The sequence below is a fragment of the Suillus subaureus genome (genome assembly GCF_016647635.1).
Source record: "Suillus subaureus strain MN1 chromosome Unknown BJ212scaffold_3, whole genome shotgun sequence".
NCBI lineage: Eukaryota > Fungi > Basidiomycota > Agaricomycetes > Boletales > Suillaceae > Suillus > Suillus subaureus.
The window spans coordinates 1,353,179-1,378,837 of record NW_024538559.1 but is presented as its reverse complement, the minus strand read 5'-3'; the positions used below and the strand labels follow the sequence as shown (position 1 = coordinate 1,378,837).

General features: G+C 49.0%; 11 protein-coding genes across 11 annotated transcripts; 2 read left to right on the top strand and 9 right to left on the bottom strand.

Moving 5' to 3' along the window:
* BJ212DRAFT_1322207 (uncharacterized protein) lies at nt 1-4,215 on the top strand. The gene is made up of 8 exons (XM_041334453.1): nt 1-394; nt 446-734; nt 784-1,367; nt 1,416-1,763; nt 1,872-2,580; nt 2,671-3,078; nt 3,127-3,437; nt 3,488-4,215. Exons 1-8 carry the CDS (start codon nt 35-37, stop codon nt 3,845-3,847), a joined length of 3,369 nt encoding a protein of 1,122 aa, XP_041198470.1. The 5' UTR covers nt 1-34; the 3' UTR covers nt 3,848-4,215.
* A 38-nt stretch (nt 4,216-4,253) lies between these two features.
* BJ212DRAFT_545140 (uncharacterized protein) lies at nt 4,254-5,605 on the bottom strand. Its single transcript, XM_041343461.1, has 2 exons — nt 5,110-5,605; nt 4,254-5,052 (listed from the first exon to the last, which is right to left on the bottom strand). Exons 1-2 carry the CDS (start codon nt 5,372-5,374, stop codon nt 4,343-4,345), a joined length of 975 nt encoding a protein of 324 aa, XP_041198469.1. The 5' UTR covers nt 5,375-5,605; the 3' UTR covers nt 4,254-4,342.
* Nucleotides 5,606-5,904: 299 nt separating this feature from the next.
* On the bottom strand, nt 5,905-6,333 carry BJ212DRAFT_1201619 (P-loop containing nucleoside triphosphate hydrolase protein; the record flags this gene model as incomplete). The annotated part of the gene is made up of 1 exon (XM_041329082.1): nt 5,905-6,333. A coding segment is annotated over one exon (429 nt), but the record flags the coding sequence as incomplete, so codon positions are not given.
* Nucleotides 6,334-6,849: 516 nt separating this feature from the next.
* BJ212DRAFT_1322194 (ras-domain-containing protein) lies at nt 6,850-8,554 on the bottom strand. Its single transcript, XM_041334452.1, has 6 exons — nt 8,216-8,554; nt 8,113-8,160; nt 7,984-8,056; nt 7,803-7,918; nt 7,061-7,622; nt 6,850-6,994 (listed from the first exon to the last, which is right to left on the bottom strand). The coding sequence occupies exons 1-5, from the start codon at nt 8,399-8,401 to the stop codon at nt 7,347-7,349; spliced, it is 699 nt and encodes a 232-aa protein (XP_041198467.1). The 5' UTR covers nt 8,402-8,554; the 3' UTR covers nt 6,850-6,994; nt 7,061-7,346.
* On the bottom strand, nt 8,553-9,926 carry BJ212DRAFT_1322187 (Cleavage/polyadenylation specificity factor subunit 5). The gene is made up of 8 exons (XM_041334451.1): nt 9,798-9,926; nt 9,716-9,742; nt 9,494-9,667; nt 9,258-9,438; nt 9,133-9,208; nt 9,009-9,081; nt 8,899-8,940; nt 8,553-8,840 (listed from the first exon to the last, which is right to left on the bottom strand). The coding sequence occupies exons 1-8, from the start codon at nt 9,815-9,817 to the stop codon at nt 8,819-8,821; spliced, it is 615 nt and encodes a 204-aa protein (XP_041198466.1). The 5' UTR covers nt 9,818-9,926; the 3' UTR covers nt 8,553-8,818.
* A 713-nt stretch (nt 9,927-10,639) lies between these two features.
* Nucleotides 10,640-11,785, bottom strand: BJ212DRAFT_545132 (uncharacterized protein). Its single transcript, XM_041343460.1, has one exon. The coding sequence runs from the start codon at nt 11,607-11,609 to the stop codon at nt 10,752-10,754; it is 858 nt and encodes a 285-aa protein (XP_041198465.1). The 5' UTR covers nt 11,610-11,785; the 3' UTR covers nt 10,640-10,751.
* A 152-nt stretch (nt 11,786-11,937) lies between these two features.
* BJ212DRAFT_1322182 (heterokaryon incompatibility protein-domain-containing protein) lies at nt 11,938-13,737 on the bottom strand. The gene is made up of 2 exons (XM_041334450.1): nt 13,449-13,737; nt 11,938-13,385 (listed from the first exon to the last, which is right to left on the bottom strand). Exons 1-2 carry the CDS (start codon nt 13,554-13,556, stop codon nt 11,961-11,963), a joined length of 1,533 nt encoding a protein of 510 aa, XP_041198464.1. The 5' UTR covers nt 13,557-13,737; the 3' UTR covers nt 11,938-11,960.
* Nucleotides 13,738-16,075: 2,338 nt separating this feature from the next.
* BJ212DRAFT_1444447 (sulfate transporter family-domain-containing protein) lies at nt 16,076-19,774 on the top strand (the record flags this gene model as incomplete). The annotated part of the gene is made up of 19 exons (XM_041337961.1): nt 16,076-16,196; nt 16,364-16,439; nt 16,514-16,595; nt 16,782-16,893; nt 17,076-17,115; nt 17,174-17,349; nt 17,409-17,558; nt 17,610-17,667; nt 17,718-17,764; nt 17,820-17,907; nt 17,957-17,989; nt 18,046-18,146; nt 18,195-18,282; nt 18,335-18,423; nt 18,473-18,622; nt 18,673-18,975; nt 19,028-19,195; nt 19,265-19,669; nt 19,725-19,774. The coding sequence occupies 19 exons, from the start codon at nt 16,076-16,078 to the stop codon at nt 19,772-19,774; spliced, it is 2,337 nt and encodes a 778-aa protein (XP_041198463.1).
* BJ212DRAFT_545251 (uncharacterized protein) lies at nt 19,725-21,365 on the bottom strand. The gene is made up of 3 exons (XM_041343462.1): nt 21,080-21,365; nt 20,378-21,029; nt 19,725-20,320 (listed from the first exon to the last, which is right to left on the bottom strand). The coding sequence occupies exons 1-3, from the start codon at nt 21,284-21,286 to the stop codon at nt 19,860-19,862; spliced, it is 1,320 nt and encodes a 439-aa protein (XP_041198462.1). The 5' UTR covers nt 21,287-21,365; the 3' UTR covers nt 19,725-19,859.
* Nucleotides 21,077-21,876, bottom strand: BJ212DRAFT_1524143 (uncharacterized protein). Its single transcript, XM_041341719.1, has one exon. It carries the CDS (start codon nt 21,867-21,869, stop codon nt 21,399-21,401), a length of 471 nt encoding a protein of 156 aa, XP_041198461.1. The 5' UTR covers nt 21,870-21,876; the 3' UTR covers nt 21,077-21,398.
* Nucleotides 21,877-23,974: 2,098 nt separating this feature from the next.
* On the bottom strand, nt 23,975-25,492 carry BJ212DRAFT_1322170 (alpha beta hydrolase domain-containing protein). Its single transcript, XM_041334449.1, has 3 exons — nt 25,227-25,492; nt 25,068-25,171; nt 23,975-25,007 (listed from the first exon to the last, which is right to left on the bottom strand). Exons 1-3 carry the CDS (start codon nt 25,279-25,281, stop codon nt 24,225-24,227), a joined length of 942 nt encoding a protein of 313 aa, XP_041198460.1. The 5' UTR covers nt 25,282-25,492; the 3' UTR covers nt 23,975-24,224.
* Nucleotides 25,493-25,659: the final 167 nt, after the last annotated feature.

Below are 25,659 nucleotides of genomic sequence, written 5' to 3'. Positions count from 1 at the left end.
ATCATAAGGGCTGCTCCTACAATGATGAGCATACATGGCCCATGCAAAGGACAAGTACTACTGGGCTCAACTAAGGGCTGCTCTCACTGCAGGTCAATGGTCGTCTCCTTCACCAGGAACAGCTCGAAATAATGGCTCCCCGCTATCTTGGTTTCATGTCCTACGCAAGTTCAACAAGCACTGTAAAGGTTTCCAAGACGTCGCAGAGGTCGCATCACAAACTCAGGCTCTATTTTTGCTGCTCGGAGCGGACACAGAGGACGTGGACAAGCTAGGTTTAGAAAATGATGACGAGCTCGTTCTTGGCGACGAGTGTCTCTTACCACTGGAACGAATAGAGGAGGCTAGAGGAGGGTATGAGATATTAAGGAGTCTGGACAGCAAGAACTTCGATGTAATTCACCCTCCATCCGTATTTCGTGCAATACTGAAGATGGTCGTATAGTCTCTACAGCATGCACTTGCGCTCTACGCGTATGCCCTCGGCCAGTTCTCGGAATGCCTTTCCTACTTGTTAAAAGTACCGAAGCTGCTCGAGGCGCAGAGTCATATACCTCCATCTTTCACCACTCGTTCAGATAATTCCGCACTTCAAATACCTGGATCAATTACCGAAACCTCATCATCATGGACCGGCAGTTTTGTTTCTGCTGACTCTTCTGGTTCGACAGCTGACATCAAGGATGGGAGAGCTTGGGCAATCATTGAGTCCATAAGGAGCACATGCTTGCAAGGTATGCCGTTCCATCGTTTACTTCATCACATTGACACCCACTCCAATAGGCATGTGTTGTGAAAAATTGTCACAACCCAAGAAAGCAATCCAAGCCTACTCATCCGCCCTCCCACTTCTGAGTAGCATCGAGTCTGAGATACCGCGGACACTCGCTGCCACACATTCATCTTTCGCTTCATTTGACAACTACCGCGAGCTATGGCGTTGGACAGAGCGTCTCATGTTCAGGACCATCTCTCTCCTTTCGTGGTTTTGCTGTCTGGATGAGAACGATGGCCTTATTTGGACCATGTTCACCCATTATCATGCTTGCAGCGCCCATTGGCCTGCGACATTTCGCACAGGTCACCGCTCCAGAGTTGCAGTCCTTCACCTCCGAGCGTTAATCATCCGATATCAGACGCCATCGGCTGCAGCCACTCCTAATTCGTCACTTCAGTCGGCGAAACCACCCCAATGGATAAATACTGCTCGCTCGGTCATCTATGAATATCGCACAATTCTAGGGACCTGCACTACTTTCCCTAAGGCTGGAGAACGTAACGTTAAAGTGGAGGATTTTGTAGACTTGTGTGTGGCAGTGTGGGAGACCAATGGAGCCATGTCTGACCGCGTCCGTTGGGTTCTCGATGTAAGATTGCACGGGCTAGATTTCAATCGGTTCACTGACATGATATAGATGCTCTGGTGGGCTACCCGCCTCACCTTCAACTCATACCGTATTTATCGACACATGACACGGCTGCTCTCCATCTCTGGTGATGCGGAGCTGGCTAAACGTACCCTGAGGCTATACGTTCAGGTCGTTTCAAAAGCACGAGAGGCAGGTGTGGATAATGACTTTGACACCGATCGTCATTGGGTTGAGACGCTTATCAATGGTGCCCGGATGCTCTGTCGTCTTACCATTTCACGCCAGGATGGTATCGACGATGCCAAGGAAGCAGGGGATATGATCGAAAGGGCGAAAACGAGGCTGGATGAGGATGACAAGGAGATGGTGGCGAAAGTCGCACTGGCCGATGGCGTATATTACACAACACTGGCAATCATAGGTGGGTGTTCCTTCTGATCCGATGACTGAAATCTCATGTTATATCAGAACAGGACCCCTACACGCGACAGGCTCGTCTAGGGTCGCGCCCTCGCTGCCTACTTGAAGTCTGTCGCGACCTACCCTACACCTGCTGCGCATCATCAGCTCGCGATCGCACTCTCTTTACCTGGAAGTTCGCAAAATGTGGACGAGGCGATCGTATCCGCTCGCGCAGCTGTTGAAGACGATGCTGACGAGATTCGACATTGGCATCTTCTCGGTTTGTTACTTAGTGCTAATGGTGAGTGGGAGAAGGCGGCCGGTGTTTTAGAAGTGGGCGCAGACCTAGACGAGAGCAAGCAGGATGCAGAAAGTTTCGCTAGAATCGACGCGGAAAATGCTGCCAATGACATCGCGGTGAAAGCGCCTATGGCTAATGGTATCCAGGCTAAAGACTTTGAGTCAGACCATCAGGACGCACAAGTAAATGGCCATTCAATGCTCCCAGCTGCACATCTACCGCCGAATGATGCAGATGGTCCGATGTCTGAGCACAAGAGGCTTCTTGATCCTCATGCAACCACTATACCGCCATCTGCCACTCTCCTCCGACCATTACCTGACCATCCATTGCCTTCTTCCTGTGACGCATTCAATTACGCCCTCCAGCTCAGAATGACACAAATGGCACTCGCCGAACACATAGAAGGCCCTGAAGGTGCAGAGGGGCGGTGGGTTGACGTATTTGGCTGGGTTGCGGAATGTAAAGGGTCGCCCTCCACATCAGGGTCTATGACAGAGACGCAGCGTGAGTCCAGGAAGCAAGCTTCCCTTGTTCTTCATCCCACCTCGGGCTGTATGGAGCTGATTTTATCTGGTTGTGGTTTGTGTACATCAGCGAGGTCGTCGATGGATACTGGTACCGGCGCCAGGACTACACAAACGTCATCAGTGCTGCATCAGCCATCACAAGACCCACTGAATGAAAAAGGTCCTAGTGCAGACCACCATGGATCCCTGGGTCTTTCTCTTGGTCAACAAGACCCCGCGTCATCGGAACTTCCGCCAATCACTGTCACACCTGCAACGCCTGCTGAACCGCATCGTCATTTTCCACTCAGCATGGATGAGAAGGAATCGTTAAAGGGTAGACGCTCCTCTTCAGCAGATGGCACTGGTAGGAAGGTGCAACAGATGCTAAAAGCCCGCGTCCATAAAGGGCAGGAAAGGATCAGCACTATTTCGAGGAAACTCGGACACGGCGTTGTGCGAAACGGATATTTGAAGAGGACAAGCTCGGCACCAGGTAGGCTACTTTTGTTTTACCCATGCCTTTCTTTACAAGTTGCTTTAGACTTTCATGCTGTACTACAAAACCATAACTATCAAGCGTCATCAATACACTCCCGCCGTCGGCTGCGTTCCCTGATTCGTCATAATGCAGCTGCCGCACCCATCGAGTCACCACCCGCTCCGCCTCCCCCGCTTCCTCCAGTGCCGGAGGAAACACCTACGCTCCACGCGACGAAGGACGACAAGCTTATAAGCGACCTTTGGGCCATGTCTTCTGCCACTTTTCGACGACTTGGTAAAACCGAGCAAGCCAAAGGCGCAATCCAAGAAGCAGAAGTCAAAGACTCTGAAAATCCTGCTGTATGGGTACAGGTGCATATATCGAACATCTTCTACCAGAGCGTTCGCTAACTATGACACAGCTTGGGCTATATTACATGACGCTAGATCGTAATAGAGAGGCTCTAGAAGCTTTTCAAAAAGCCCTCTTCATATCGCCAGACGATATCGCTGCATCTGTACACTTATGTCGCATCCACCTTTCCACGAAGTCTTCGACCGACCCAGTTGACTCGGATAAGGTTGATCTAGTCGCTGGGATTCTTGGCCACGTCACCCGAGGACCTGGCTGGGACGTTCCTGAGGCCTGGTACTACTTGGCTAAAGCATACGGGCTACAGGGTCGCAAGGACAAGGAGCGGGAAAGTTTGGCAACGGCTTTGACGTTGAGTGATCGCAGGAGTATTAGGGATATTGGGCGGGCTGTGGGTTGGTGTTTGTGATTTGTACATGTGGTCAAGGTCCGGGGTTTGATTTATACAACGTCCCACTCAGACATCTACCTACTACTGACTCTGTACGACAATTATATAGATGATGGCCTTTTACGTTACTGTTCGATGACGGATTTTATCGACTGTTTATCACTTGACTTTTGGTCCCGGATCAGAAGGTTTTTTTCGAGTGCGTTCCTCCTCGAGTGCTAGGGTTGATCGAGATTTTCTCTCCAAGGTGCAGACCGACGCGTGTTCCAGAGTCCTGGAATTCGATCTGGTACGGCTGTATCTGAGCAAACCGTCGACGTTCAACCGAAAGACCACTAGTACTTAGTATCTCTTCCAGCAGGCAAAGAGGTTCGCAGAATCCATCCTACACATCTTAGTCTTTTCTCGCGATGGGCCCCCGGCTTGCATATACAATGAAGGTATGATTATAAATTCAGAGGGGTATTGATAGTATTACCTCCTGAATCTCTTTAACAGATTGCGAGTGAGGTTTCAAAACTGATCGTCATCATAGGAGTCAATACGAGTACCAGTCTCTCCCGCGAGATTCACCACCATATTCGTGATGGCTACGTCCTGTAATCCTACGCCCACGCTCTTGAATATAGTGATTTTACCAGCCCGCCTTACCTCGTCGCACAACGCGTGAACCTTCTTGTATTCAGCATCCGGTGAGTTGTTATCAAAATGGACCAGCGTTCCAATTTCAATCATGTCCTCTTCATTAAACCTGGCCTTTATGAGCTCCCCGGCCTCAGATGCGCATGCTTCTCTGGAGTCCACGACCACTTTTCCAGCCTGGTGCAACAACTCTGAAGAGACTTCTGCCATTTCAGGCGTGTAGCTTCCAATGAGATTGAGATGTGTCCCCGGAGAAACCCATTTCGCCTCGAAAAGTGGCTCCTTTGAGGATGTGGCCGTGCATATGATATTAGCTGCACGGGTAACTTGCTCCAGTCGAGCAAGGTCGTCCTTCAAAATGAGAGACTGAAATGTGACTGTTGGATGAGCTGACTTCAGGCGCATGATAAGATCAGCAAGTCTTTGATTATTTGACTTGTTAACTATCGTGCAAGTTTCGATGGTGGAATAGGCACGAAGGTGGAGATCCACGTGCGCCTCAATTTGCTTGCCTGCTCCGAAAGCAAGGAACGTGCTTGGATCTCGAACAGACAAGAGAAGGCGCGTAGCAAGCAGAGAACCTGCTCATGTGCATATTGATTGCTATGCTTGTTTATCGGGATGGATTGAGAACGTACCAGCAGCTGTACGAAGAGCTGTTAGTTGCCTCGCGTTTACGATTGCACGTATGCCGCCAGTGTTTTCGTCCAAAACTATACTGGACGCAGGAAGCCCGCCTTGATCAGCATGATGTTGCGGAATTGAGACCACCTTGATGCTAGTCCCTAATCCCTGCACTCGTGCAGGCATGAAAAGTGTCTTGTGCTGCGCCATAGTAATTGCTTCACGCAACGGGGCATCAAAACCAGAACCTGAGGAAAGGGTGTGAAACACGAAGGCCATCAGATTCTCAAGCTGGAGTGGTGGATCGATGATACAATTCTGGATACATCTGCAGAGGTAATGACGAGGAAAGACATGGATGATAGAGGTTAAGATGCTTCAGCTTGTGACGCGGAGTCACCGGCACCGTGATGGACCGAAGCGACTTGGACCCTAGAGTTAGGCACATGATGCTACCACCCACTGTCTTCGGTCGTGTCAATGGTGCTTCGTAAGTAAATGCGGTTAACGTCAGGTCTTCCGAGTCTGCAACAGGTGGTATGTACTAGTAAAGTGACTCGGAGTAGTGTATCGATGCTCATAACATATAGTAAGTGAGATGTCTGTATGAAAATCATAAAATGAATGGACTCGCAGACCGTACCATCGTTATATGTGATCTACCTGGGAAGATTACTTTTGATGAGAGTTTTGACTATTCTCACAGGATGTATCGTAGAGATATCTTTTCCTGCTCTCGAGTTCAGCTTGGGTAGTGTGGTGATGCATGCATGTCCAGCGGTCTTCGGAATACCGATGTTTTGGAGTTCTTTCTCATTCTGCGACCACCAATCCTCCATATTTTGACCTTCAAAATTCTCCAAACCGGTGACGACCACTACGACGGGCACGTCATTTCTTACCACCGACTTGAACTTCTTATAGTTGCGTCCATGCGATTTCTTCACGCAGCTTCTTCTTCCCGGCATGCAGTATACCACAAGGTGTGGTTCGTTCGTCTTCAAGTATGTTTTGAGCCGCTTCTGTGCTTTCTTGTCTGGAAGGAAGCCCCATCGCCCTTCTTCGAGACCAATTGTGTCGTGTACTTGACAGGATTGTCCCCCGAGGTCGCATCGGTACTCTGTCTCTGTCTGTGTGCAACCGGTTGTGTCGTTTGAGGTATCAGCTTTGGCCCCGGGACAAAGCATGTTAATGAGGGAGCTTTTCCCCACCCCGGATTGACCAATGATTATCACGTTCCTATTCCTCGACATGACTCTGAAGAAGTATGAATATCATGAAGACCTCCAACTGGTGGAAATGTGACCTTTGCAGGCGTAAGCACTTGTGGCTCCAAAGTTATGCAAAGAGCCGAAGACCTAGTGGAAGATATTCGATGAAGACGAAGGGTATCTGTGGGTTTCCCTTTGGATGAGGAAACAGAGTTGGTATTAATGCATGCATCTGCAGAGAGGAATCATATGGCACGCAGCCACAGTACAACGAGGCCGTCGGCCTTCTTTTACATCATAAGCCTACCCACTCCCGATGGAGTCGGAGTCTAAACCCAAGTTGTGTCTGCTCACTTTGTTTCCCGTACAGAGTAAACGTTCTCTTGATATTTCGAAACTGGAGATCCAGCAATCGATCATTGATGCCAATTTTTGGGGTCAGGTCTCGAGCGCGTCAAATGGTATTAAATGGACTTCGTGGCCGTGACAGTGTTGCAACGTTGCCCAGCAAGTACGACGCCCACTGCTGATAATATATGCGTATCAACTACTTCGTATCTTTGATGTATTCCAAATCCCCACTAACATACGATCAACCAATGGCTAATGCTGCTATGCACCAGGGGGTAATTACATGTTCGCATGAATCTCGGCTCTCGACAATGAATCTGCTTCCTAGCGTTCGACTCTGTATTCATTAGAAATAGATGAGTCACATACAGTTGTTTAAATGCCTCGTGCTCACCCGACTCACACTATTTCACATTTTAAAATTGCGATCTGTTTATGACCCCTGTACGGTGATGGTAAATATAACAAGGATTGATTCCTCCAGATGTCGCGTGTCTATTGTACATGAATTGAATGCAGTACGTAGGCACATACAAGGTATATCAGTCGTGTCCGAGGCAGATCTATCCGCACAAACAGCAATCAGCACACCACTCGATAACTTATTACTGGTGGGCGCACCGACCCCCGGGAGCTCTATCCGCCACGTGTGGAGTAGCATCACAGTGACAGCCGCTCAAGCACAGAATCTAGCATCCGCAAACCCCATCGTCCTGTGCAGTCGTAGCACGCCTCACATCGATCGTTCCCGGCATGCCGTCCTCCTCACCCCGCTTCCCGAAACTTACACCAGCTTCCGGTGCTACAGGGGCCCACAGCTCTGGGGTCTCAAGAATCCGCGCTACCAGCTCTTCGAATACATCGCGTACCCCTATGGCTGTCTTTGCAGAGGCCTCAACAAAGAGGGCATTCTGACGAGAGGCAAAGGTGGAACCTTCGTTGGTGGAGACTTGTCGAGAGTTTTCCTGGAATGGTGTTAGCAGTTGGTAGGAAATAACGAAATGGGGAGTGTGAGAGACGAAAAACAGGTAGGCGAGATGTTAGTGATAGTAATGCAAATATAGTGCGGGCAGGTCGATGAAAAGGACTGAGATCAAGAAAATAACAAGAGCACGTAAAGAAATGATCAAGGGAAAAGCAAGCACCTTATCGACCTTATTTCCAACAATAATCTTCGGCACCGTGATTGAGACATAGGTGTCGATTTCTGAAAACCATTTCGGAAGCGCCTCAAATGTCTCGCGGTTTGCTACATCATACACTGTACCATAGCAAATATTATTAGGTCTCCGAACCTTCATCTCGTAAAAGCGAACGAGAACGCACCAAGTATGATCCCTTGAGCACCACGGTAGTACGAGGATGTGATTGTACGGAATCGTTCTTGACCGGCTGTATCCTGCAAAACAAATATCATTATCCCACAGATACAGGGGGAAAAAAGAATCAACGCACCCATATGCTGAGCTTCACCTTCCGTCCGTTGACCTCCATCTTGTGCACCTATACCAACTAGGGTCAGCACACGACTTCATTCTCCACAGAATGACAAACGAACACGGAAATCAACGCCTATCGTTGCAGTCGCTTCGTCCTCGGGGAGCCATTGCTCATCCGAGAAGCGCAGGAGCAAACTACTTTTCCCCACTGAGGCATTTCCGATTAGCAGAAGCTTGACATTTACGGGTGGGTTGGTGGTGGTAGTACTGGTAGAGGATCTCTTCATGAGGTCTGTTGGAGGCATGGTATGTAATTGGGTCGTTGAGGAGAACAGGTCAGCAGATGGTTGGTAGAACGATACAAGTGTCTTGAGCGGCGATAGATTACGCGTGGACAGCTATTGGGAGGCAACAAGCCTCGTCTGCATCACGCGTCCCCTCAAAGAAAGACCTCTCGGCTAACTCCTTGGCGCCTCGAGGTTCATCGAAAGATTTATGTGTTGACTACTACGAAAGCAGTTCATCATACTACACTACAGAAACATGGGCAACAAGGGTTTCGAGAGCTACAACAGTAATAAAGGAATAAATGATTCATTCGTGAACTATGTACCTACGCCAGGTTCGTGGCCTGCAAAATCAGCTCCGTCGAAGGAATAGAATACGTCTCTCGGGGTGTATGATGCTGCGGTAGTAACCAGGACAGTTTTTTCATTGGAAGTCTACTGGTAAATGAAGTTGTATCTGCCGGCAACATTCATAAGCATGGGATTCATCTAGTGCAGCTTGGATGGGCAGTTACCTTGAAAGTAGGTGCGGAATTGCGGAGAGCTGGGGACCATATCTGGAGTTATACGACATTACCAATATGAAACATGCACCCTTAAGCTTCATGAGACTATCAAGACGAACCGTGCAGCGTTATCATACAACTCAAACAAGGGGATAGCGAGGAGCTTCATGTTTTTCGGAACGGCAAGGACCTCTAGTGAAGATACAAGTTGAATGAAAAGTATGGCAGGACCGTATGACGTACTCCGCTCAGGCATCTGGACTAGGTAAAGTTTCTTGCACTCCTTTGGCTTCGTGATGTGTGCTGGCACGAATGGGTACTACGAACATGTCAGCATCACTCATTCACTATAAAGAAGACGAATGCACCATAAACGTCTCGAAATTGGGCCGCCACCATTGCGCAAGGCAATCACCGATCTCCCACTCGTTGTCGACACCATGGGACGCGTTGAATTGCTTAGACTCTACTGGCGGTGCAAGACGCTCGTCGAGGCGTCGTTTGAGTCCGTCAATATCGTCCTCGCCCGGTTTGAGGTAGTCACCAGGGCTATCCACAAGATCAACCAACTATAACGAAAGCGACATCGAATATGGAAACGCACAGCTTAAAAAACGCGTTCGCAATTTGGAGCATTAGAATATGCGGGTGTCCATGGTCATGTACAACAAGAATTCCCTCGACGGTGCGGCGCATACCGAAGTCCTCATAATTGTTCTGGAGACGCTGCAGGCGCGCAGACACGGAAGGGTCCTCCTCGGGCTGCGCCTCTTTTGTGCTGGTGTTCGCAATTTAGAATTGACCGACGCGAAACTCCACAACTCACCTAAAGGTAAAGTTCGATAGCGGGTACCTGTGTTAAGTTTCATTAGTTGACTGCCGCATTTTTCAGGAGAAAATACACATGCAGGGCAATGGTGTTGGACATGGTTGTCGAACGTTTGAGCTTCACTAACACCAGCAGTCGTACGTGACTAGGCGTGACTAAATCACAGCTCTATGTCGTCACAGTCACGACTTGGATCCTTCCAAAGCCCCTCAAGCTTCAGTGCTTCAGCTTCAAGTTCGAATTACCATGATCAATTCCGTGTGCAACAATATCAATCTGTTCCCCACTTGTCATTCTTCCAAAGCTCTTCAAGCTTCAAGTTCGAACTGCCATGATTAATTCCGTGTGCGACGATACCAGTGAAGGTCGTAATTCATCATAAAATCTTAATATTCGACATTATATACGGCGCAACAGTATTTTGAATACTGCTCGACACTGGTTCATTGAGCTCAAGCAAATCAAATCAATATAGTTTCTAGACGTTGTCTAATGCTGTGTTCAGTCTTTATGGTGACCACTTTGTCTGTCATTAGCTTCTGCCAACTTGTTTGTGTATCATCCGCTCCGAAGAGGAGGCAAAAATGGGTACGGCCTTTTTCCACGAGTCCCTTCTCGTCATCACCTGTCCATCCATAATCGACAACACCAAGGGCCAATTTGGACGGACGCCAAGGCGTGTTGTTGCTGGAAACAACGGACACATGATTTATCGTTACATTGGAGGGCAATCCCTTTGGCAAGAGTGCACATGCATGGTAACCATCCTGCAAGAAAGGTATCTCATCCCCGAACGTTGCCTCATGTAACTCGAGCATCAGGAGTTTCACTCTCAACCGCCTTTCGATGATAACCATGTCCTGGTCTCCTCGCAATCTGTAGTGGTCGTGACTGGGATTATAGGATCCGTCCAAATATTGAGCGCTATATCCCTGTGCTGACGGTGGCAAGAACATGTATCTGGTGGATGCTATGCCAGCCCAGGCAAGTATATCGCACTCCTGGCTTCTCGGACAGGAGCACTTCCATCAATCTACCAAATGCTTCGTCTCCTATTCCATACTCGACGTGCATATGCACAGTCGAAAAGTGCCAGCAGTGAGTAAGCGCTATCCTCTACTTGTCGTGAAGTCCGGCGAGATGCCCACATGAGCTTCTCGCGCACTCTTTCCGTTCCTGCCCAATAACATCGGATGTCTTGCACCGGAATTCCAGTGCCAGTGAAAAGCGCGGCTAACAACTTCTGGTCAGCTTTGTCGTTGTCGGCTCGTATATTGTGGATCGGGCTCCATGTTCGTCCATAAAATTTGACTCTGACTGGGGCGAGAAGTTCTTGCAAAGTCCAAATTTGTAAAAACCAAGAGTCGCGCAGGAAGTCGTCCAATGTGGATGATTCCGCAAGGTGGACAATGCAGACATGCGCATTGCGATACCACCTGAACATCCGAGGTATGGCTTTATCGAGCTCTTCTGGAGGGGGATTGGACCTATCAATACAGCACGTGTCTGCCCAGGCGAAGCCACAACCGTACTCTGCTGCCCTCTGACAGAAGTTTGCCAATTTGTGACGGCTCGAGAGCTTCCCGAGCTTTGTGCCACCTGATGTCATCTCCTGCAGCGTCACCTCTCCTTCGCGGCACCATCTGTGAGACAGAACGGCGTATTTGACTATGCCTTTCACGATATTTCGGATCGCTTCGTCCCTTCTCTGATTCGGGTAGAATGTGTGTTGTTCTATATCTCTCTCCGTCACGGCCTTGATAGATGGCATGTATAGCTCTTCTACCCATGGTTGTTCTACGACTTCCATCTTTGATATCGCGATTAGTCGATGCGGGACGCTTTCCCGCAGGTGCTCTCGGAATATGCGGCAGACCTCTTCAATAGCCATTCATGTAGCTTATCAAGATGAATAGATGTATCGAGATTGTGAACTGTCGATGGTTTAACAAGCTTGTCAGATAAATGTAGGCAGGTGGAAGAAATTACATAGGAACGAATGGGTTAAATATATGTCCTGATGACTGCTAGGAACCTGTTTCGCCGTTCATGCGTGACAAGGTATGATGCTACTTGGTCTAAAGGGTGCTGTGTAAGCTGTGTATGGAAAAAGAGGTCATCGGCAGCCGCATCCACAGTGAAAAGCTACGTAAGGACTGCCGAATGACTCATATCACCTGCCAGGGTTCTGTACGGGATAGAGATATGTACGTTACAATACGAGGAGTGAGCGGGTAGAAGGTTAAAGCCACACTGTCGTAACTTGTTGGTACACCTCCCTCTTGGTACGAATTGTCACAATTTTTTGCGTCTCAACCTTCTGCCACCCCCCATACGCACTATGAATACTAGACCCAAGTACGAAGCAAAGGTAGTCACTTGTGGGGTTGAGTTTTCCGATACCACCGCGCTTTCCAGATTCATCAGCTTTGTAGTTCACGATAGCGATCGCCCACTGCGAGAATGGTAGAAAGGTCATGTCGCACTGGGCTGTGACGTCATAGAAGCTCGCAGAGTCAGAGATGAGGCGGATAACTTGAGTTTTTTTCCGTGTTCCTCCTGGCTGTCGTGGTGCGGGTTGTTGTAGCATCATCTCCACCAGAATGACTTCAAGCTCCAAACCTCTCTTCGTCATCGTAAAAAAAGGATCGCCAAGCTTGGAGGGACGATCCATTATATAGCGATCTGGTAAAAGTATATTGGCGGATGCTTCGTCAAAAGCACAGTACGCCAGAGGAGAACGGGGAATGCTGGCTTGGAATGAGGAATGAGGACCAGCCCATGCCAATATCTGCCATTCACGACAAGCCTGCATGATGGCCTCCATCAGGCGGCGGAATGCCCGCTCTCCTTTCCCATAGGCCACACTAAGGCTGATGTTAAGAATTCCAATCAAGGAATAAGCGATGTCTTCAATCCTTGTTGTCCTCCGCTTGGATGCCCAGATCATCTTCTCGCGAACATCGACTAACCCCGGACTGAAATATAGCAAATTCTGGCGGGATATTCCCGTCACCTGAGAAAGAGCTTCTAACATGGAATGGCCTTCCTTGTCATTACGCGAACGGCTGAGTTCATCCCAATTCCTGCCATAGAACTTGATTCGTGGAGGGGCAAGAAGCTCCTGGAGTGTCCAACCGCGTTGGAACCATACTTCCTCCGGAAAGTCCGAGATGGACGAAGAGTCTGCAAGAAAAACTATACATATCTCTGCGTTCCTGTACCACTTGAACATAGCCCTGATGGCCTCATCGAGCTCCGCACTGCTTCTCTTGTCGATACAGCAAGTGTCTGACCAAGCGAGACGACAGCCGTACTCCCTTGCTTTCTGGCAGAAGTTACGGAGTTTGATAAACCCAGGCCTTGTAGACTGATGGTTCCTTTCTGCGGACATCTCCTGAAATGTTGGTTCCCCGACGCTGAGCCATCTATGAGAAAGGGCTGCATATTTCAGATTCTGCCTGACTACGTCATGAAGTTTGTCTTTGGAAACAAGGTCCTTGCAGACTCTGATCAATTCCGGACGGAACAGATCCACCAGAGTCTCGCGATCAATAAGTGTCGTAGTTTCATAGTCGTCATAAATGTATATCAGATGACTTGGCATCTCGTTAAAGACGAGCTCCGCTGTGACAGTCATTATGTCTGCCTCGGTAGGAGCTCCGTCCTAAAAAAAACCCAAAAGGCAGGATCTTGAACGAAATGCTCGTAATTTCAGTCGACAGCGAACCTGATCAACCTCGTTGCATGAGATTTCATCTTCGACATCAGACTCCGCGTTTGCGGTGACGTTGTTTGCCGATGCGGCGGCCCCGTGTCCGATGGGCGCAGCAAACATTACTTATTGCACTTCAAGTTGTCAAGGGAGTGGTAGGATGCGGCTCAGACTGGAGTCTGGAGCATGGTATTGGTTAATTGGCTAAAGATAAACTCCGCAACAATTTCATTGTATGGACTCACGATCGATATCGATGACCTCGTTGGATTCGAAAGAACCTTGTGTGTGTGACCTTGTGACATTCACGGCGCAGCCTGTCACAGTCAGTTTGAGCTTCGTTTGATTCAAAGAATTCTGATTCAAACTCGGATCTCGCATCCAAGCTTCAAGCTTCAGGTGACTTCTTTTCGCTGCTGCACGAGGGCGTGATATTGGAGGTGAAATTTTACATAATTGACCCTTGAAGCTTGAAGTTTAACGAAACCTATAACATGGCGTTTTTCATGTGTAAGGAAGTTTCTCGAGCCGTTCGAAGTTCCTATTGAAACGACTGATCGCTCAATATAGTGTCTAGACGTTGTCAGATGACTTGTCACTCTTTTGTCATGACTGATTTGTCTGTCATCAACTTTTACCACCTGGCCTGGGCGGCATGTGGTCGAAGAAGAGTATCCATCCGGAGGAATGGACACGACCTTTCGACCTTTCTCCAAGACTTCATCATTCTGATTCATTCATCCATAATCGACAACTCCGATCAGGGATCGGGTTGAACACATGATTCAAATCCCCGCAAAAATGACTCGGGTTGTCCCTTTAGGTGCGCTTGCTGGAATGCCCTTTTGTGCCTCGACGCATCGAACTTCGGTTTCTACCGCCCAGAAGATGATGAGTTTGTGCCACGTCTCTGTGCTTGGGCTCACAAATGGTCTCCCATTGAAAGAGGAATGATTGATATGATCAGTGGCGTGACACCTGACTGGGATCACATGTAATAGAAGATACAACTCGGTTCGCTTCCTTCGATTCAGTTTCCTAGGAGGGAACGTGGTTGTCGTACAACCTTAAAGGTCATCTGTGTATGGTAGTGAGTGCATGCAGTACCGTAGCAGTCAAGCTCCTAGTGATGGGCCGTACAACCGATCTGTCAGGTGCTCTCCTTTGTACATAATGTTCAACGTCAGGTGCTGGTCACCACCCTAATTACTTACTAGTTAGTTACTTAGCCTAGGGTACCCCTTAGGTACCGGCGCCAAGGGGTCGGTGATAGCGGAACATTCCGGAAAAAATCTAGAGTCCCATTATGGAAATTGAGAGGCGGGGACTGCCAGTCATGCCGTCACCAAGTCTGGACTCAGACTGCTCCGTTGTACGTATTGAAATAGTAAAATATTCACAGATTTTACATTCCATGCAGACACAAGTTGGAGATCCTGAACGACACAACTGTGATCTACGACGACAGAGCTCGAGCTCATCGATATCATTCGCATTCCGTACGCTCATGCCCCTTATGACTGGTGATATTGGTAACGAAAGATCAACTTCTTCTTCGCGAAGCATTCGAGACTCGGATGACTTAGGACCTGGTTCCGATGAGCATGTGAATGACGCGACAAAGCACGAAAATCTACACATGATCTCACCACCGCAAGATGATTCCCCTTTGCACAGAGCCGGGTAAGCTTCAATAACAACATAATACGTTATAATGTGGTCGAAATACGGTCACCTGCCCATCATGCTTCTATGTGCATTCAATCTCCTAACTTTTCAAATTCAATTGCAGACTACTTCAACCCAGGAGCTACGTTTCCTTTATGTCGGTCACGCCCCACTCTCAAGACGACATCCGCGCAAGCACCGTCAGGCTCTCCAATATAATGTTCTCTGCTCCCAGGGGCTCACCCTCCCCCATGACACCCCCCGTGATGCAGAACCCGCCCCTAACCGCAGGGCACGTTACACGTTCGTCCTCTCCCTTGACACACGGTCGAAACCAAGCCAAAAAGCTACCTTCCCCATCCGAGCTTACGGGAGAGAACATCTCTTCACGCGATTCATTCATATTTCCATCTGGTTATAATCTGGTCACGCACGTTGGACCAGGGTCACTCCCAAATATTCCGTTATCCACATCTTTTACACCCTCCTCACAATGTACAAAAGGGAGCTCACACTTCTCAGCTCAGAGCTCAGATCTTTCAGCCTCGACTTCCACTCTAGACCCCCTCAAAACTGTCCACCATCTGTCGTCTGGCATGGCAACTCCTCGCGGGAGAGACATATCTTATCCTAATGTTGTACCTTCAGCACTCTCGGTTTTGCTCTCCAGACATACTGACGGAGCGCTCTCGAGCTCGCCAAGCCCAACACTAACGCCAAAAACTGACAGGCCGCAACGTTTCAATTCATTGGTAGACCCAGAACTGGCCATTTCCACGATTAACCATGATTCTGCGGATCACACCCTTCTGGCAACTAGCAACGTGCGCTCACAAGTTTTGCGATTTGTTTCTTCTCCGGACACAGAAACCACTCCCTTGCTTCCTCCTCCAAATAGTTCCGTGCCTGCCATTAATGGTCATGCCTCAGCACCTTCGAAGCGCTCGAAGTCCTCGAAACGTTTATTAAGCCTCATGCCTGGAATTACAGGCGAGACACGTAAGATTGACCCCAAAGAACTCGTGTGTACTCTGTTGAAAAGCTTGCCTGCTGTGCTCTTGGGCACGTTGCTCAATATCCTGGATGGAGTTTCATGTAAGTTGTTCTGATGAATATTGCCTTTGTTGCTTCATTTCCTGCGATCTGATGGCCTCTGGTCCTCCTAATACATAATATGGACTATATTTATGTGCCGTCTGACATCTTCTTGTTCCTGTTCATCTCCGATTATCATGGATCAGCTGCTAACGACGTCGCTGCAGATGGAATGATTATTTTCCCTGCGTCTGGTGTCTTTGCTGGTTTAGGCGGGATGGGGGTGTCGATGTTTTTTGTCTCGTACGTCTTCTCTATCGTTGAAAACCATTGCTTCTGATCAGAATTTCCTATATTCGGCATTGCTCGGCAAACAGCACAGTGGTGGCACAAATCGTGTATTGCTTTGGAGGGAGCAGCTTTGTTGGGGCCAATGGCAGTATGATGATCGAGGTTGTCGTACGTGTGCTTCATTTACATTTTAATCGGCTTCCGTCTATTTCCCTTGCATTAGCACGTTTCGACCTTGCTTGTGCCTGCTTGTTACCTGTCACTATGTATTGTGGCTTACTTCTTTGATTGCTTCCGCTACCCCGGATTTGCACACCCTTGAACTTTCTCTGATAGTTTCCTTTTTGATGGTAGCCCTTCTTTCACATCCTCGCATCCACCATAGCACGTGATATCGGAGACTCATATCCGAAAGAGATCATTGCCACGACGATTGCGGCGTTTGCGCTTTCGTCTGTACTCACTGGTAGGTTACATCCAGGCTTGGTTGTCAGGTGTCCACTCACGCATGTGATTTGTGTAGGGTTGTCCTTTTTTCTCCTCGGCTATCTGCGTTTGGGCGTGCTCATTGGGTTCTTCCCGCGGCATATTCTTGTTGGGTAAGTCGTTTGTTGACTTGACGGGACTCGGCACTGACGTCCCGCACAGATGTATTGGGGGGGTTGGCAGTCTTCCTGATTCTTACAGGGTATGTTCTAATTCAGTCATCGTGGTGAACCATACCGAACAACTTTCAATGTGAACAGCCTCACAGTAAGCACACGTCTCCCGTCCGATGCACTCGATCCGCCGACGCTGGAGACCCTCCGGTACTTCATCTTCAATTCGCACGCCCTTGCGCAATGGATCCCTCCTCTTGTCCTGGCAGTGCTTCTGAGGTTCATTACAATGCGATGGAAACATCAGCTTGTGTTCCCTGTTTGTACGTCCAAGATCACTGACCTTAGCATTTGTTTGCTCACTTCACGCATAACGTCTCAGATTTCATGATTGTACCGGTTGTGTTTTATGTGGTTGTTGCAGCTGCACAGCTTGATCTTGGTGTACTGAGGAGGGACGGCTGGCTTTTTGATATGGCTGAGGGAACTGGTGGCGGGGAGGACAAGTGGTATGAATTTTATTCGTATCTCGGTGAGAAATTTTCCATCGGTTTAAGGGCTCATTCCGTGTTAACGCGAGCAGATCTTGGATTGATTCGATTTACGCCCCTACGAACGACACTGCCGATACAATTTGCATTGCACGTATTCCATCGTTCATATTGCTGGCCTTGCTAATGGTTCGCCTTAGGTTGTTTTTCAATATCTTGCACCCACCTTTGAACGTTCCTGCGCTATGTACGTCCCGTCTTAATCTGGATGCTTGGTGAACGGAGAGTCAATATATTTGCAGCGGTGTCCCTTGATGTAGACATTGATACTAACAAGGAGCTTTTGGGACATGGGTACTCGAATTTACTTGCTGGGTTTCTAGGCACGGTGTAGGCGTATTCCTCTCGACGCTCGCTAGTAATTGCTTACACATTGCAGACCAAACTATCTTGTATACGTGAACACCTTACTGTGAGGCGAACTCCCATTCGCTGTGGTATAAGATAGCTCACTTGCTGATTTATCAGGTTTTACCGCGTGGGCGGCGGGACGCGTATTGCCAGCTTCTTGCTTGCAGTCGCTACATTTATCCTGCTAGTGATTGGGACGGGACCCGTAGCGTACATTCGTATGCGGCATAATTTCTATAGCCTCACCTTTCTGACAATTTGAATAGCCGTCATGGTCGTCAGCGCCCTAATCCTCGTGCTCGGGATTGACCTCGTCAAGGAGGCGTTGTGGGATACACGACACCGGGTTAGCAGGTCAGCTTTTACAAGTTGGTGTAATATGCAGCAGCTCATAAATACGTTTTAGGATGGAGTATATCACGATAGTCAGCATTATGGTTACGATGACGGCCTGGGACTTTGTCATTGGTGTTTTGTTTGGCATTGTCGTCAGCTGTGAGTATGTCGCGTTTTCAGAGTAGACTGTGTTCATGGTTTTGGATAGGCTTCTTCTTTGTGGTACAGAACTCGCAGAGAAGGAGCTTACGTGCATGCTATACTGGAGAGTCGGCAATTTCCACGGTCAGGCGGCCTGCTGCACACAGGGCGTACATCCGAGAAGTGTCGAAACAAACGAGGGTGCTTCGTCTTCAGGGCAAGTGAAACCTCTCTCGTGTTGTAGCATTATTTAATCGTTGCATCCAGGATTTCTTTTCTTTGGCACCATCGCACACGTTGAAGAGACTTTGAGAAACATCGTTGAAGACGCCACCTGGCAACGGAATCCTGTCCGTTTCGTTGTTGTCGACTTGTCCCTTGTGGTAGGGGTGGACATGTCCGCCGCAGAAGCTTTCGTGCGTGTGCAGCGCTTGCTCGATGCAAAGGGCGTGGTGTTGGTGTTTTGCGGTGTTACTGCCAACAGCCTCTGCGGTAAAGCGCTGAGCAGTGTGGGAATCCTCCAAGAGCCATCCGTAGAGGTCTTTGAGACGTTGAATGATGCGATGGAATGTGAGTCTTTATCTCTTTATGGTGCGAATTCGATTGTCAATATTGTTTACAGGGACCGAGAATGCGTATCTGCGAGCATGGTTCAGAGCTCAGAAGTCATGGACAACTCCAATAACACTTCCTGGCCGCCGAGATACCAGCCTTTCCTTTGATGACGCTTTGACGGGATCTCCGAGGCAAATGCAACTTCGTGATGTTGGAGAACGCACGATTGCTGGTGGTCAGTTTGCCGTCTTACCTAACAGAACCAATTCTTATCGTTCAGCAGAATTTCTCGACAAGGATTCAGAGAATTCTTCTGAGCCATACAATACTCTCCTTAATGCGTTCTCGTCATATCACGACGTAGACCAGAGCACGTTCAAACAGATCGCCCCGTATTTTGAGCGGTTCACATTCCCAGACGGTTTTGTCCTATGGGAGAATAATGATACCCCCGATGGCCTGTATATCATCGAGTCAGGCATCCTGCGGGCGTCATACAAGTTTGCAGAGCACAGCCCCGTTATCGAGGAGTCAATGGTGTCGGGTACTGTTGCAGGCGAGCTTTCTGCTTTGTCGGGCATGCCGCGGAATGCACGAGTGGTTGTAGAGCAGCAGGTGGTATTGTGGAAGCTGTCTCTGGAAAACATGCGCCGAATGGAGGCAGAACATCCTCATCTTGCGCAGATTTTTGTGCAACTTGTACTCAAAGGTAAGTGGCGGCGTAAATCCTCATCTAGAGCATAAGCTTACTCTGCTTATTTCAGCTGCCAAAGTCGATACCGACATCCTTCTTGCTGCCTTGGCAACAAGATAAAAATGGGAATATATATACTGGATGTAAAACATATCTCACAACCCACAGATATGCAAAGCAAATACACGAATACAAATATGTATACTTATCGAAGAAGTGCCGCTTCTCGTCCTTGTATTTCTCTCAGGACCTCGTGGAACCGCAGCGACCACCATCCGCGTTCTTCCCTTTCCTGTTGTTCCGCATCCCCTGCTTGCCCTAGTTCGACACCATGTAACTGCATAGAAGGACTTTTAGGAAATGGCAAGCCTGATGCGAGGATGGATAAGACTGATTGACTGATCTCGGATTCTTTCGGAGCGTGAGCCAGGTAGTTCTTCACGGATGGCGAAGACAGCGACCTCAGGGCGTGCTGACAACATTGTCTCAGTGGTCCCAACCATTCCTTCAGAATGGCGCACTGCATAGACGCCTCCGATACAGAAGATCGAGAAGTACCGTGCGACAATGACACGGTCAAGACCTGTCCTTTGGAATTTGCATGTCCTCTCTCGAGCTCTTCAGCAGTCAGTGGGACTAAATCTATTGAGATGGATGATCTTCTATCTGATTAGATCACGTAAGTGCTGGCTCTGTAAGCTGACTGTCTTTTGAGGTCCTTACCTGTCTCGTCTGTCACAGAAAGGATTCTGGAGAGACCAAAGTCATCGAGTATGCGCAGATTTGCAGAAGTGCGCTGAGAATCATCGTGATGATTGGTAGCGGAGGCCATCATGATCAAGTCTGTGAAAACGAATAACTGAACGTCAACAGCCGGAGACTCGACGCGAAGTAAAGGGCTATTTCTGGGCCCCGCTTGTGGCTCAGATCGGAAGTCGAATGATGATGGAGCAGTACGAAAGGATTGTAGCGATGCTGCCGTCGAGGCCGTAGACTGTACTGACCCACTGCGCCCACGCCAACCTTTCAGCGCATTTGAGAGTTTTTCGTTGTGTCGTGGACGCGAATCGGGAGATGGACTTTTCAGTGGTTCTGGAAACCCGTGCACGTTGGTGGAAGGGCGCGTGACTCGTAAATCATCGTCGTTTTCCACTCTGGCACATGCGACAGGACCGTGCATCAGCAGACGCCTGTCACGGCAAGGAAGTTGAGAGGGAACGTCCGCTATACGTGAGAACATGTCTTTCACAAACTCATACTCATCTTCCCGATCTTTGACCTCGCTGAGAACACGGATCGTGAGTTTAGCAGAGTGAAGAACAGATAGTGTTGATAGATAGTCGGGATGGGACTTCGGGGTTGCGTGCCAGAGTCGCTAGAAGATCTGGTTTCAGTCATGAGAAGTCGACAGACACACCAACTCACGTGAAAAAAGTCAGGGTATTGGGAGAGCCTTTGGACAGGTTCGACCAAGTATTTCTCCAATGACCATCCCTGGCAGGCGGAGGAGCGCTCTTGTAGCTTGATAAAATCTCCGATGTCACTTTTCTCCTGGGCGACAAGATGTTCGATTCTGGTTGCGACAAACTCCAGCTTTACCAGGTAAGGCTGATATATTTCAAGCTTTGCCATGAAAGGTCGAAGAACTTCCCCGACGCATTGCAGGTCGGAGTTGTGCACATCCCGAAGACCGGTGAGACTGGCGGATAATTTTGTGTGGAGGTGTACGATGTCTTCCAACCAGTCAAACAGCCTCGAGACGTCGTCTGGAACTGCCAGAAACCCAGACCTTCGTACTTCGAACGCGTAAAGGAAGGATGAAGAGTTGCACCATATTCTGCAGGTTGACTACGAAAGTTGCCTCCGACTCCGCTAGTTTCCAAACAATCTCTTGTCGTCGTACCTCTACCTCACCGAATTGTTCCAAAATATGCCGACGAAAGTCTTCCCAAGACGCGTGGATATCCGCAGAAGAACGTCGATGATCCCGATGTGCGTTTGTCCGATCCGAATGCAAGAATTCATGGGCGACCGATGACATCGATGCGGCAGAGACAGACGATTCAGATGATGCATAGGATAAGTCACTTTGTGTGGACTGAGCGTTCATGGAGCGTTCGAACTCCTGCGTCGTCAGTCTATTGAGGAGTGAATCAGTATGTACGCCATCATCTTCACACTCGAATTGCCATGTATTTCCGGCGATGGACGACATGTCACTGTTGGCATGCGTGAGGTAGGGTTCATCAGAGGCGGAGCCAGAAAATGATGTAGAAAGTCCAAACGCCTGGCGTTCACGCACTGCAGCCTCGTCTGAAGTGACCATCATGCGTGTGAGTTCTGAGGAGTATCGTTGGCTGTCAATGTCAATGTTAGGCGTGTTCTCTGGTGATGGATGCGATGCCTGTGAGTTTAAGTAGGTCGAATGAACAGAACGACGTGGAGAGAGCAGGGGGTGCCCTGAAGACGGTCGTTCAACTGATAACCCCGAGTTCCTCGCTGATACAATCACGTTTGTTAGCCTCAAAGCTCATTGCTATATAAAATTACCTGCCATTTCGCTCATCAAAACGCCATCGGTTGCTTGCTTGATTATCTTTGGAGGACCTTGTCTGCCTTGGGGTGAGAATGAGAATGTCCATCTCTAGGGGTAGACGATCGGAGGCCTTCGTCATTTTCGTCGTCAAAAGAATACTCCGAGCCAGAATCACTCTCGCTTCTTGCTCGATTCATCACAGGAAGATGAGTTCTGGATATAGATGGAATCGCTAGAGCCACCAATAGCGAGCCCTTCCTCACCAAAGTACTCGCTCTCTTCGCTTCGAGTTGGGTGATCTTGAGAAACAGGGTTCAGTCCATCAACTAGCCCAAGGAGTTCTCTTTTTCGTCGGTCACAGGATTCGTCACCACCGGCCATCGTTTCCGAAGCCGGGTAACTTGATCCGGCACTGCTCAGAGAATATCGATCCGAAATTGTGGAGTCGCCTTGCTCCCTGCCTTGATCCGCACGGTCAGAGAAGAGACTCTCGTTGTCCCGGATGCTGCCATCGTCATTGCTAGCGCTCCCGCCTTCACTGGTGGTTGAATGTATCGAGTGAGCTGAGTTGTCGGCAAACATGCCTCGAAGTTTTGCTCCATAGTCCGCGAATCCAAACCCGAGACCAAAGCGTTCTTTTTTCTTCTCAGGGGCCTTAGAAGCCACGATGCGGCCCTTGTGTGAACGAAGGCTGCTTTTGGAACATGACAGGGGTCTCGTTGCTCTCTGAACTGGAAGCTAGGAGGACAAAATCACTATCAGCGGCTAATTTCTGTCCTCGGAGACCTGAGCTGGCTCGCGGCTCCGCGTCAGTCAGGCTGTCTTGGGAACTCTCTCGTGGAGTGTGTCGTAACAGTGATGGTGTCACACGTCGAGGAATATTCGATCGATATTTTTTTGGTTGGGGGGTAGCCAATGAGCTGGTTGGAGGTGCCAAGTTATGCAGTGCACCAGGGTCAGTGCGAGCACGAGCTCTTTCCGTTCTTCTGCCAGGGGCGATATTGGTCGTGATGGAAGACTGACGAAGTGGTTGGTTTTTCTGTTTGTGGGGGAGAGGCGGCCTTGGCGAGAAGCCCTCCATGGGAGAAAGCCGGTCCTGTTTTCCGCTGCGCACCAAATCGGCGGGTCGATGAGCCTCAAAATGTCGATTGCCGGAAGGTCGATCAGATGGAATCATCGTAGGAGTGTGGGGTTGAGCTTTTAAAATGGGCTTTGGCTTCTGTCTTAATGCACTACGTGAGGGACGTGAAGGACCTTCTGATTGTGCTACTGGAAGCTGGTGACTCGTATCTCTCGAATATGACGAAGGATTCGAAGTAGAGGGAAGTTGAGGCGTCCTTGCGAGCTTGGGCGGGGGGTTTGAATGATACTGACCAATGTTAGATCGACGATCCAACTGCGGATTTTCATTGGGCGATGGAGACGGCATTCCCAGCTGTGATGATGGCCTTGTCATGCGATCGATCGTGTCCTTTAGAGAAGGTAGGAGGTGCGCTTCCATAAGCCCCAGATCTCCTACTTGACTTCTACGTTTAGACCTGAAATTGGTAGAGTAGTCGACATGGAGAGAGTGCAAATCGGAAGCAGAAGCAAGAGAGGACTGCGATGGTAGCGGCGGAGTGCTCGAGGTATATAGTTGGGGAGGACGCGATTCGTGAGCACGGCTTCGGTTTGCATTGTAAGGTACGCCCGCTGCAGCTGCATAGTGCGCCGGGGGAAGAAAGCGATGCGTGGGGGAAGTTGGAATAAGGTTTGGGGCAGGAGAGCGGGAGGCATGGCGCTTCGACCATGGGTGCGACATGAACGTTGAAACTCGAAGTGGTAAATACAGAATGCCAAAGCTGGTAACGCGTCTTGCCAGTCACGTGAAATTGACTTCCTGGATAAAGAGGCGACATATGTATCAGACTGCAATAACTAAGATCTAGGGAAAAGACAAACTATTCATCAACATCCAACAATTGCCAACTGTACGATTATACAACTCTGACGCAGTAATCTTCAAGACTTCTGGCTCAGAACTGGAAGTAGAGGCTAGTTAATTCTAACTTTCATCCATTTCACAACCTCTTCTCCCCATTCTTCTCCTTGACCGGAACATAGAGCCCAGTTAGGGCTGATATGATTGTGGCCTTTGCTAATGATCATCTGGGGCGCCTCTCCACGCCGCTTCTCGATATCTGGTATTATCTCCTCCCACGATAGCGTCAGCCAGTCAGGTTCTCGCTCTGCCCTGACAAGGAGAATATCAGGGAGGTCTTTGATCTGTTCATCGGATAGAGCATTCCAAAGAGCCCTCGGCTCCCTCTCCCTCTGTTGCTCCTGAGAACCAAAGTACTGTGCTGCGGGGACTTCGACCCTAAATCTTTTCTTATCGTCAACGATGAACCAACTTCCAGCACACCAGATGACGCCTTTAAAACGAGGATTTACGGTACCCGAAACCGGTGGGTAAAGGCTCAACAATTTCGTGTGCACGTCACCCGCCGAGTGACCCATGATAAATATAGCATCTACATCAGGCGCGGGAATCGAGGGTACGCCAATAACGTCGACGTTGGCGCAAACCCAATTGACCGCATCACGAATGTCCTCGGATGAAGCCGGGAACTTGACCTCCGGAACAAGTCTGTAGTCTGGAATGACGGTGATGAAGCCGTGTTGCGCAAAGAAAGATCCAAGCGCGCGGTATCCCATAGAAAATGGTTCAGGAAATTCTTTGGATCCAGAGTTGTATCCACCTCCATAGACGAAAAATAGGATTGGTGTCTTCCCACTCTTGGTGAGAGTCGAGTTTGGCGGGTAATAGACGTCAAGCTGCGAGTGATGCATGGTGTGAGGTCACGAACATGGCATCGGGTTCGATTCGTCACAAACCTCATTCCTGGTGCGACGCTTGTCATCATATACAAAAGTCTTGCGTTCTATCTTCTCTATCTCTGCCTTTCTTTCATCTAGAATAGGCGCGAATGCTGCTAGAGCTGAAAAGCAAGTCGGCTGTGAAGGATGCTATGATATAAGGGGTGGAAGACGTACTTCTTAGGTTGATGGCCGCAACACCGGTCTCTACGAACTTGGAGATTATGTCCATGGTCAGGATCAGGACGACGAGGAGTGAGAGTAAAGATATTATAGCTGGTGGAAATGTGAATGTTTATATTTGGCCATCCACGCTAGTGACAGATCAACGCTCAGGCATTGACGAGGCTGGACACGTTTCACCGTAGCAAACTGGAAATAAGAAAGCTGAACTAATGGAATTTCAAGTTCGTGCTACGGGCTCTAATTGAAATGACAACTAAGTGTCTTACAGTACAAGCAGCTTAGCTTGATTATGTATGCAACTCCGACACCGGCTACCACATAAACTGCTCATGTGACTGCGCTAACGCTGGACCCCACCCAGCTGGGCTACTCTCATGACTCACTTCCCCGACTTAACTGTTTCGGGCTAATTCCTTATCATCCC

Bases quoted from the DNA above. Each gene is read 5' to 3' on its own strand.
- BJ212DRAFT_1322207 (XM_041334453.1), top strand. From the start codon at position 35: ATGGCCCATGCAAAGGACAAGTACTACTGGGCTCAACTAAGGGCTGCT. The intron at 395-445 runs GTAATTCACCCT...ATGGTCGTATAG, and splicing joins TGGACAGCAAGAACTTCGAT to TCTCTACAGCATGCACTTGC. The intron at 3,438-3,487 runs GTGCATATATCG...ACTATGACACAG, and splicing joins ATCCTGCTGTATGGGTACAG to CTTGGGCTATATTACATGAC.
- BJ212DRAFT_545140 (XM_041343461.1), bottom strand. From the start codon at position 5,374: ATGGCCTTCGTGTTTCACACCCTTTCCTCAGGTTCTGGTTTTGATGCC. The intron at 5,053-5,109 runs GTACGTTCTCAA...GCACATGAGCAG, and splicing joins AGCTCTTCGTACAGCTGCTG to GTTCTCTGCTTGCTACGCGC.
- BJ212DRAFT_1322194 (XM_041334452.1), bottom strand. From the start codon at position 8,401: ATGCCTCCAACAGACCTCATGAAGAGATCCTCTACCAGTACTACCACC. The intron at 8,161-8,215 runs GTTCGTTTGTCA...TAGTTGGTATAG, and splicing joins CGATAGGCGTTGATTTCCGT to GTGCACAAGATGGAGGTCAA. The intron at 7,919-7,983 runs GTGCGTTCTCGT...GCTATGGTACAG, and splicing joins TGCTCAAGGGATCATACTTG to TGTATGATGTAGCAAACCGC.
- BJ212DRAFT_1322187 (XM_041334451.1), bottom strand. From the start codon at position 9,817: ATGTCCAACACCATTGCCCT. The intron at 9,082-9,132 runs GTACGTCATACG...TATCTTCACTAG, and splicing joins AGTCCAGATGCCTGAGCGGA to AGGTCCTTGCCGTTCCGAAA. The intron at 8,841-8,898 runs GTAACTGCCCAT...TGTTGCCGGCAG, and splicing joins ATTCCGCACCTACTTTCAAG to ATACAACTTCATTTACCAGT.
- BJ212DRAFT_545132 (XM_041343460.1), bottom strand. From the start codon at position 11,609: ATGGCTATTGAAGAGGTCTGCCGCATATTCCGAGAGCACCTGCGGGAA.
- BJ212DRAFT_1322182 (XM_041334450.1), bottom strand. From the start codon at position 13,556: ATGTTTGCTGCGCCCATCGGACACGGGGCCGCCGCATCGGCAAACAAC. The intron at 13,386-13,448 runs GTTCGCTGTCGA...GGTTTTTTTTAG, and splicing joins CATGCAACGAGGTTGATCAG to GACGGAGCTCCTACCGAGGC.
- BJ212DRAFT_545251 (XM_041343462.1), bottom strand. From the start codon at position 21,286: ATGGCAAAGCTTGAAATATATCAGCCTTACCTGGTAAAGCTGGAGTTT. The intron at 21,030-21,079 runs GTGAGTTGGTGT...CAGATCTTCTAG, and splicing joins AATACCCTGACTTTTTTCAC to CGACTCTGGCACGCAACCCC. The intron at 20,321-20,377 runs GTAAGGACCTCA...TGATCTAATCAG, and splicing joins TTCTGTGACAGACGAGACAG to ATAGAAGATCATCCATCTCA.
- BJ212DRAFT_1524143 (XM_041341719.1), bottom strand. From the start codon at position 21,869: ATGTCGTCCATCGCCGGAAATACATGGCAATTCGAGTGTGAAGATGAT.
- BJ212DRAFT_1322170 (XM_041334449.1), bottom strand. From the start codon at position 25,281: ATGGACATAATCTCCAAGTTCGTAGAGACCGGTGTTGCGGCCATCAAC. The intron at 25,172-25,226 runs GTACGTCTTCCA...CTTGCTTTTCAG, and splicing joins TGCGGCCATCAACCTAAGAA to CTCTAGCAGCATTCGCGCCT. The intron at 25,008-25,067 runs GTTTGTGACGAA...CATCACTCGCAG, and splicing joins AGCGTCGCACCAGGAATGAG to CTTGACGTCTATTACCCGCC.